Source organism: Frankliniella occidentalis, unplaced genomic scaffold (genome assembly GCF_000697945.3).
Source record: "Frankliniella occidentalis isolate FOCC.00 unplaced genomic scaffold, Focc_3.1 Scaffold184, whole genome shotgun sequence".
In the NCBI taxonomy this organism is placed as follows: domain Eukaryota; kingdom Metazoa; phylum Arthropoda; class Insecta; order Thysanoptera; family Thripidae; genus Frankliniella; species Frankliniella occidentalis.
Genome location: NW_026267310.1, coordinates 619,000 through 627,365, shown reverse-complemented (window position 1 = coordinate 627,365; position 8,366 = coordinate 619,000). Strand labels below are relative to the sequence as shown.

The 8,366-nt window shown below is 62.0% G+C and overlaps 2 protein-coding genes across 2 annotated transcripts in view; one reads left to right on the top strand and one right to left on the bottom strand.

Annotated features, from left to right (window-relative positions):
- LOC113203792 (uncharacterized) overlaps positions 1 to 4,393 on the bottom strand; it is a 33,605-nt gene extending 29,212 nt beyond the window's left edge. The window contains exons 1-2 of the mRNA XM_026418665.2: positions 4,253 to 4,393; positions 599 to 3,368 (exon numbers count right to left, since the gene is read on the bottom strand). Of these exons, the coding sequence (XP_026274450.1) occupies positions 599 to 3,151 (2,553 nt within the window). The 5' untranslated portion in view covers positions 3,152 to 3,368; positions 4,253 to 4,393. The remainder of the gene's footprint in view (positions 1 to 598; positions 3,369 to 4,252) is intronic.
- A 324-nt stretch (positions 4,394 to 4,717) lies between these two features.
- LOC113203791 (uncharacterized) overlaps positions 4,718 to 8,366 on the top strand; it is a 10,960-nt gene continuing 7,311 nt past the window's right edge. The window contains exons 1-8 of the mRNA XM_052272030.1: positions 4,718 to 4,943; positions 6,663 to 6,735; positions 6,815 to 6,925; positions 7,004 to 7,301; positions 7,379 to 7,521; positions 7,595 to 7,859; positions 7,940 to 8,090; positions 8,173 to 8,361. Coding sequence (XP_052127990.1) covers positions 6,665 to 6,735; positions 6,815 to 6,925; positions 7,004 to 7,301; positions 7,379 to 7,521; positions 7,595 to 7,859; positions 7,940 to 8,090; positions 8,173 to 8,361 — 1,228 coding nt within the window. The 5' untranslated portion in view covers positions 4,718 to 4,943; positions 6,663 to 6,664. The remainder of the gene's footprint in view (positions 4,944 to 6,662; positions 6,736 to 6,814; positions 6,926 to 7,003; positions 7,302 to 7,378; positions 7,522 to 7,594; positions 7,860 to 7,939; positions 8,091 to 8,172; positions 8,362 to 8,366) is intronic.

The following is an 8,366-nucleotide window of genomic DNA, read 5'->3' as shown; positions in this document are numbered from 1 at the left end:
CCCCCCATCCAGGATGACTCACAGCGAATGCCTTACAGCCACCTGTCCGATGCACGGCGCGGCTGCGCGGCCCGGCGCTGGCCGGGGCCACACCAACAACACCACGCCCGGTGAAGCGCGTGGCTGATCAATACCCCACCACCCCGGCGAGGCGAGGCGTACGCTTCACCTCTGCGGCCTGCCGGCCATGGCCCGGCCTAGCCCGGCCTGGCCTGACGGCTAGCCTTCGGCCCTATCACTAGATAAGAGACAACCACACTACAGTGCGTCACCGGGCGAGCCGCCCCCTTTGGCCTTTCCAATTTTTAATGAATTTTTGGACCGTGAATTTTGCGAGAAATTATCGAATGAATTATCAGAAAGATCAGTTTCCCTAAAATTAAACTCGATTTGAAATTTTATATATTTGTACCACAACCGATCCATTCATGCAAATAAAAATAAATATCATGCATGTCACTGCTGTATGGCAGGTCATATCAAAAAATTAAGAATAACATACAAAACACTAAGTTAAAATTTTCATCTTGACACTAACAATTATATAAATTTTAAGAGACCGCCATACAACAGTAAAGTAACAAGATGTTTCACTCACCCTTTGTTTTTCTCTCTTGTTTCCGCGTAGAATAAGTCCATCATTCTCGATGTAATCTGGCACCTCCTTGCGGTTGCTGAAGTTGAACACCATGGTGTTGTCTTGATGATGCCATGGTTTTTTATCCCATAATCCAGGGGCTTGTCCTCTCTTACTGGCAACTGGTGCAGGAGTGCTTCCAGCTTGGTCACCATTTACAGCAAAAGCTAAAGCACTGTGAGACACTGACCCGACAACAACATCATCAGGCAGCTTTTTCAAGGATACTACAACCTTTGTTACGGGTTGTTCAATTGACTTGGCCCGATTTATAAGATTCTTCTCAATTTCTCTGTTTGTTAAGGTAGTTGGAGTGGCAGGTGTGGGAGATATATTGTGAGGAGAGTGATGCTTTGTTGAAACAAGTGGCCTAATAACACCAACTTGCTTAGCATGTTGAACTGGCGATTCTGGTGATTTTAAAACAGCCCCATGAGGCAAAGAAGCTACATTTATGACTGAACCAGGTCGAGTAGCATGGTCTTGATTGTGGCTTTCAAATGGAGATACTGAACGAACACAATTTGTTGGTGTTGATTTAGGTGGAATAGGAAGATCTTTAGGAGGAGTTGGCTTCACTCCAGGCAAGTAAGATTTAGCAGTATCATTAGCTGGGCTTTTGGTAGATCCAAAGCTAAACTGCATAGAAGTACCATCTTTTCGAATATTCTCTAGAGCTGAAGATGAAACAGATTTTGAGGAAACAGCATCCACATCATCAATTTCGCCATCACTGTCTGACGCTGAGTAGATTGGCCTGATATCAAGTGACTCGGGTCGTCCATTACTGCTGCCATATATAGGTGTGGTCGGCGTTAACGGAGTAACTGGTGTAACTGGAGTACCTGGAGTGACAGGGGCAGATGAGCTGGGTGACTTGTCTCTCCTAGGAATTGGTGGTGGTTTGTCTTCCGTAGGGGATAGCACAGGCAGACCCATCGTTTTCCTTGGAGATGGAGGACTGCGCTTTGTTGAATTTCTAACCTGAATAGGTGTAACAGCAGAAGTAGGTGGAGTAACCGGACTGCTGAGGGGACTCACTGGGCTCACTGGCACTGGGGACGTATCACCACGTCCAGAACGTACAGAGGCACTGACACTGTCACTAGGCACTTTATCACTAACGTCAACACTTTTCTTTGGTGATGCCACTTTGGGGGAACGAAGTTTCTCAGGGCTGAACACTGGTTTGGGTGATACCTGAGGTTTCTTTGACACAGAATTTTTCACTTTAGGCACTGGTTTGGCATTATTTGTCTTAAAATTAACATTCTTGTTCACAGAATTACGAGCTTGAGGCACTGGGGGTGAGGCTGACCCTGGAGACCCAGATGATTCAAATATTTTTAGAGTTTGTTTCACAAGGTCTGGAGGCGGCAGTTCTGTTTCTTCAAATGTGATGGCAAGTTTCTTTCTCAGCAAAATTTGATCTTCTTTTTCACCTTCAGTTGATTTGCGGTGTTGTACAGAACTGCGTTCACGGATATCATTCACAGCACTGTCATTTTCATCCTTTTCAGCATCCTCAAGATGCACATTGAGACCTGAATTTGAATGGCTCGTATGCAACTTTGGATCATAGCGTAATAAAGTTTCCATAGAACGTGCCCGCTTCATGTCTCGCTGGGAAGGTTCTACACTGCGAGACTGATGAGTGACCACTTTTACTGTGTTATTGCCTGTTACCCTCTTAACAAACTGGGCTGGCTTAGTGTCTGTCGGTTTGATGATAGTTGTCTCCTCATCCAGTAGGTTTTCCAGGCTGGTGGCCCTCCTCATACAGGACAGGGAGGGTCTGGAGCTACTCTCCCTCAGGGTCATGGTGAGGTACTTGTTCTTGAGCTTCTTGACGATGCCCGGTCCGTATTGCAGTTCCTCACTGGAGTCTGAGTTGCATTCATCTTCTGTCGGCGTGCCATTCTTTTGGTTCGCCACCTTGGCCAGGTACTGCTTGGCTGCGCGGGGGACACGGGCCAGAGCCCTGGGCCCCGATAGGGGCAGGAGCATCTTCTCCTCGCCCATGTTTATAAACCGTTGCTTCAAATCGTCCTGTCCATTGAAGGTTATGTCGTCGCGCTGAAGCTGCAGCTGCTCCACAAGCCGCATGTTCCCACCGTCGAAGCCGACTGGGACTCCGACGGGCACTGACTCGGCCGCTGCCGCCGCTGACGCTCGGTCCCGGTCGGGCTGGGGCCGCGGGGGCTCGGCAGGGGACTCGGGGGCCGAGCGCGCTCCCGCTCGCGCTCTCTGGTGAAAGTCGGAGGCGGAGGGGCCGGAGGGGCCCGCTGCAGCTGCAGGCCCCTGGCCGGGGTGCCTGACGGCCGCCACTACACCGGGGCAGGTTAGGCCCAGGCTCACGACGCCCAGTCCGCTGCTGGACGCCGAGATGCTGCGTCCGGACGCCCGCCGTCGCTCCAGCAGGTCGCGCTTCCACTGCGGCACGGCCTCGGGGGCGCCTGTGGGGCTGGACGCGGACCCGGGGCCGGGGCCCCCGGGGCTGGGCACCTCGGCCATGCTCAGCTCAGCGGCTGGCTCTGGCAGTCCTGGCACTCCTGCTCCGGGCTGAGCTGGAGCGCTGGCTGGTGCTGGCGGAGCTGGCGGGGAGGGTGACTAGCAAACCATGACGCTCTGCTGGAGTCGAGTCCTGCCCGCCCGGGCGCTTCCTGCTGGCCGCCGAGCCGTTCTACGTGAATACCCGTGCAGTCCTGGGCCGTCCTAGCCTAGACGGCACCTGCAATCCACCGTCACAGTCCGCATTAAAGATCGCGGGCCACGGGGGTCGGACATTTCACAGCGGGGTCGCTACCCCGTCCCGCCAGCCCCGGCGGCGGGCACCTGAGAGAAGCCGAGGGGCGAGGGAAACTATTTGGCACAGGATCGGACGCAAATGTTATGGTTGTGGTCCATCTTGACAGGACTCCCACTTCAGACGACAGAGTGACGTCATCGCCTGAAACCATACAAATCGCTAGTGGCGTCACCTGCCGGACCGACGCGAAAGACGCGGTGCCCCACTTTCGGACGCGATTTTGTGAATTAAAATGGCAGCGGTCGTTCCCCGTGACGGCACAGCGGAGAAAACGGGACCCGCCGCCAGCGAAACGACACTCGGCACACGGTCCTTAATCCCGGTTTTACACGACGGCTCGCACAAATCACAAAAGGAAAACAAACAACAAATGACGGGCGCCGTTCGCGACGCGGGGTATCAACGGGCGTCGCGACGTCATGGCGCCGCGGCGGTCGCGGCGCTACACCGCGGCCGCAGAGACCTTATCACCCACGGCTCGGCGCGGAGCCGGAGCGGGGCCGCGGGGGCCGCGGGCCGGGCGCGCGGACCAGATGGGACCTCCGCGCCGCTCCACCGTGGCATACCGCGTGCGCACCTGGACGGGCAGGTCCGGATCGGGCGCGATTACGTAACTCAAAATAACGCCTGGATTTAGTTCTCAACTCGACTGTACCACGCCCGCACGGATTTGGCCGCGGCGCTGGACGCGGCGCTGCTGCTCTGCTGCTCGGCGGCGGCGGCGCGACCTTCAGGCTGCAGTGTTTGAGCCGCGTGGCTCGCCGTGTACGTACGGCGGGGGGCCCGGGCCCGCATGTTGAACACACCTGGCGGAGCTCTGCGCGCGGGATCTGCTGCAACAGTCGCAGCCAGCCGGGGCGGGATCACCCGCGGCCCGCGAGGACGAGTGAGGACGCGGCGGCGCGGGGCACACCACTGGCCCGGGCAGACCAGAGGGACGCACGGCGCGAGTGAATCGCGCTGATAGAGCGAAGAGCGCCTAGGACCGCGCGGCGCGCAGTGCGTCCTGCGGTGGGGAGCGGACGGGACGGGAAGAGGAGCGGATCCGGGCGGACGGGACGGGAGCGGCGCCAGGACGACCCGGGCGCGGCGCGGCGCGGTGCGGCGCTGCCAGGGCGGCGGGGCCGGGCCGACACCATCACGACGCGGTGCTACGCGGCGCTACATACCGACCGGCCGGGGGGCTCACAGGTGTGGCGTCGCGCTGCTGATAAGGCCCCGCTGTGGAGACGAGGCGCGGTGCGGCGGCGCGCGGGCCCCGGCGCGATAGCGAGGCAGGCAAAGTCGCCGCGCGGCTGCAGGCGCACGGCGGGGTGTCAAAGCCGGCAAGGACAGCGCGACCCAACGCACCGCCGCTGCTTCGCAACGACACCGAGACCGCCGGCCTTCAGGACGGCTGGAACCGAAGCGGACGGCGAGGGGAGCATCTCGTCGGGGACGTGGCGTGACGTGACGGCGACGACGGCGGCGCGACGCCGGCGATGTAGCGGCAGTCAGGTGAGTGCAAAACAAAGCGGAGCCCCGGCCGGCGCGGAGCGGGGCGCGGTGTTGGGCACGGAGCGGGGAGAGAGGCCAACCAACCTGGCTGCTCGCCATCCCGCCCCACCCCGCCTGCTCCACCTCTCCCCGAGCCGGCTCAACCCCGCCCCACCCTCACCCCGCCCTGCACCTGCCGCTGCTGCAACCGCGTTGAGCCCTGCTGAGCCCAGTGCACGCAGACGCACTATTGGCCCCCGCAGGACGCCCCAAAGGAGCCGCGTCAGGCACTTAGGAGGGCTTCAGGTGCTTCCCTCGGCGTTAGAGGGTGGGGGTCCTGGGCCCTCCCTGGGGACAAAGAACTCCCTCCACACGTCGGGCAGCTAGGTGGGGCGGGCAGGCGGGCAGGGCGATGATTCCTTCCCATCAACCTGTTATCTTGCACACACGGCAACACCACCCGCGATCCCTTATCTGAGCAGTGCGCCGCGATATACCCACGCGGTAAAAATCCAGAAATTCATCCGAGACAAAAACACCCCAATCAAGTGGAACCCCCCGCCCCCTTCTCCCCCTGGGCTCAACTAGTTTGACAAGGTGAATCAGTCGGACTAGATAAGCCCCCCGCTTGCCCCTTCCTCCTCTCCTCTCTTCTCCCACCAAAACAAGGACGCGACAGGTTTGTCTGCGGTGTATTTTTTCTTACCCTCCTCACCTCACTCTCGCACACCATCATGAGGCGGCACGGCACGTCTCGGGCGCGACACCTCCACTCTGCGAACGAAGGACGGCATTAGAATTCCTTCCAAGGATGCGGTGCGGGTCGTAGCGGGTAAGGGGCGGGGTGAGGTGGGGGTTGAATAACTGTGGCGGGGGAAGCGCGTCCGCCCTGCCCCTGGCCCGCCCTGGCCGGCTGCCGCGTGGACGCGGCGGACGCGGCGCGGGTCCCGGCGGCGTGGCGGCAGGTAACCCGGGCCTCGGACAGAAGAGCGGCGCGGAGCATCGCCTGGGGGTCACATTTCCGGCTCCGCGCCCGGCCCGGGCCCGGCGCGCTCCATCATGTGAGTGACCCAGTGCCGTCCCGTTCGAGCCCCGCGCCCGCGCACCAACGCCGCGCCGCGCCACGCCGCGCCACGAGCCCGGCCGTTCACTCCGCGCCTACCACTCCTCTTTCGGGTCCGGGCTCAGGTTGGAGTAGACGCAGTCAGTCAGTCAGTCAGCTGGGCCCGCCAGGCCCGCGCCGCCCAGCCCAGCCCAGCGGAGTGCAGCGGCCTTGTGGTGTCGTTTGCGTCGCGCCGCGCGGCTAGTCGCGGATCATCGCGTGGCGACCCGACCCGTGCGTCACTGGACCGCCGCCGTGGCCCGCGCAGCGCACCGGGTGCAGACCCGGCGTGGCGATCAGGCGGCACGAGTCGAACGGTCGCACCAAACTGCGAAAAAATGCGGCTCGGAGCGGAATGTCCGCAGCCGCCGAGGGAGGTGCTGCTTTACGAGCTCTCGGACGAGGCCAGCCTTTAGGCCGGTACAGCCGTCCGCACGAAGTGTGACGGCGGCCCGCGGCGTGCTGCCCGCACTGTACAGTGCCCGCGGGAATAACCCCGGGTGCTGCACCGCTGCACCTCGCCGCCGCTCCGCGCAGCGCGCTGCCTCGCGACCGCGCAGCCGGGCCGGATCGGTCATTATTCCGGGCTGATTTCTGTTGTTGAGATGGCGGCTACTGACGGCATGTTTACAACGCAGGCATGGCGTACACCTCTGTGAGCGACGAGCAAGCGTACCATCGTCTCCAAGGGGACGGCGGCGCGGGCGGAGGGTGAGTGTGTCGTCTTGGCCGACATGAGGACAGCGGAGAAAAAGCGGTACGTAGCAATCAAAACCCTGGTCTGTTTCAGCCCCAACAGTGCGCACCTCCTGCTGCACGACGATGTGGCCCCCATCCCCGAGGACTACCCTCCGCGGAGGGGCTGGTGGCCACTGCTGGTGGCATGCGCGCCGTGCTGTGGGTAGGTCTTCTCCAGCACCTGCTTGGCCTGTTGGCGCCTTGAGCCGTCCTCCCGTCAACCGACCTGATCTTCCCGCAGGTCATGGCGAGGCCTGGTGGCGCGTGCCGCCCTGGGCTGGCTCAGCCCCGCCGTGTGGAAGGCGTTCCGCGGCGAGGCCGTGGACAGCAGCGCGTTCGTCAACGAGTCGCAGTCCAGTCTGACGGACTCGTTGCGGCTGTGGCAGCTGCTCCGGGTGTCGGGCGCGGCGGGGCCCTCGACGTCGGGCGGCACCGCGCCCCACAGGCTCGGCCACTGCGTGTGGGCCTTCACGCGCGGTCGGCTCATCGCCGCCTGCCTGCTGGGGTGCGTGGCCGCGGTGGGCAGCGTGGCGTCGCCGGTGAGCATCTGTCGACGGCGACCTGAGAGGGGCTCGGCCCACCGCGAGGCGTTCACCTCTGACCCGTCTGCTTCCAGGTGCTGCTCATCGCCGCGCTCATCAGCGCCATGGACGACAGCCCGGCTGACCAGGTCCCCGCCGTGCTCTGGGCCACGGGCTTCGCCGTGTGCGAGCTCCTCACCTGCCTGCTGACCTCCGGCGCGTCCAGCATCGCGACCAGGTGAGTGGCCACCGGACACGCCTCTCGGGGGGACTCCTTCTGGTGACGGCCAGTGACGCCCGTCTCCTTACAGACAGGCGGGGAGGCTACGCGCGGCCATGCAGGGCCTTCTGTTCCGGAAGGCCATCCGTCTCAACAGCTGCAGCGACATGCTGCCCCACCAGGTGGAGGCCATCGTGCTGACGACCGGGACGCCGCTATGGCGCGCCGTGGAACACGCCCCGCAGCTCGTGGTGGCTCCCCTCGTCATCCTGCTCAGCGTGTCCGCCTCATGCATCCTCATCGGCGAGTCCGCCATTGTGGCTGCCGCCGCCTTTCTGTTCGCCGCCATGATCCAGGTCGGTAAGCCCGGCGAGTTCCTCGACTAGGCGCCCGCAACCCACCCCCTCTCACACCCGGCTCCCGGCTATGTCCTCAGACCATCGCCACGGGGCTCTCCGTGAGGCTCCGAGCGCGCGCGCACGCCGTGTTCTCGACCTGGCGCAAGCAACGCACGTTCGAGCTGCTGACCCTGGCCGCGCACGCCAAGACCTACATGGTGGAGAGCGCGCTGATTCGACGGATTAGAGGTAGGGTGTTGACCAACCGCGCAGCCAGGGCAGGGGCAGGGCTAAACGCACATCCGGAACTGGTTTCCTTCGTCTGTTAAAGAACTGCGGCGCGCCGAGTCTGTGTCGCTGCGCTTGGCCTCCACCGTGGACTCGCTGTGCAGGACGCTGCTGCCCTCCGCCGTGCCCGCGGCGACCGTGGCTATCGCGCTGCACCCCACCTTCAACCCCGAGACCAGCGCGCCGGCCTATCAGGTATACTGTGAGCAGCTGGCGGACGAGCACCCGTGGGGTAGG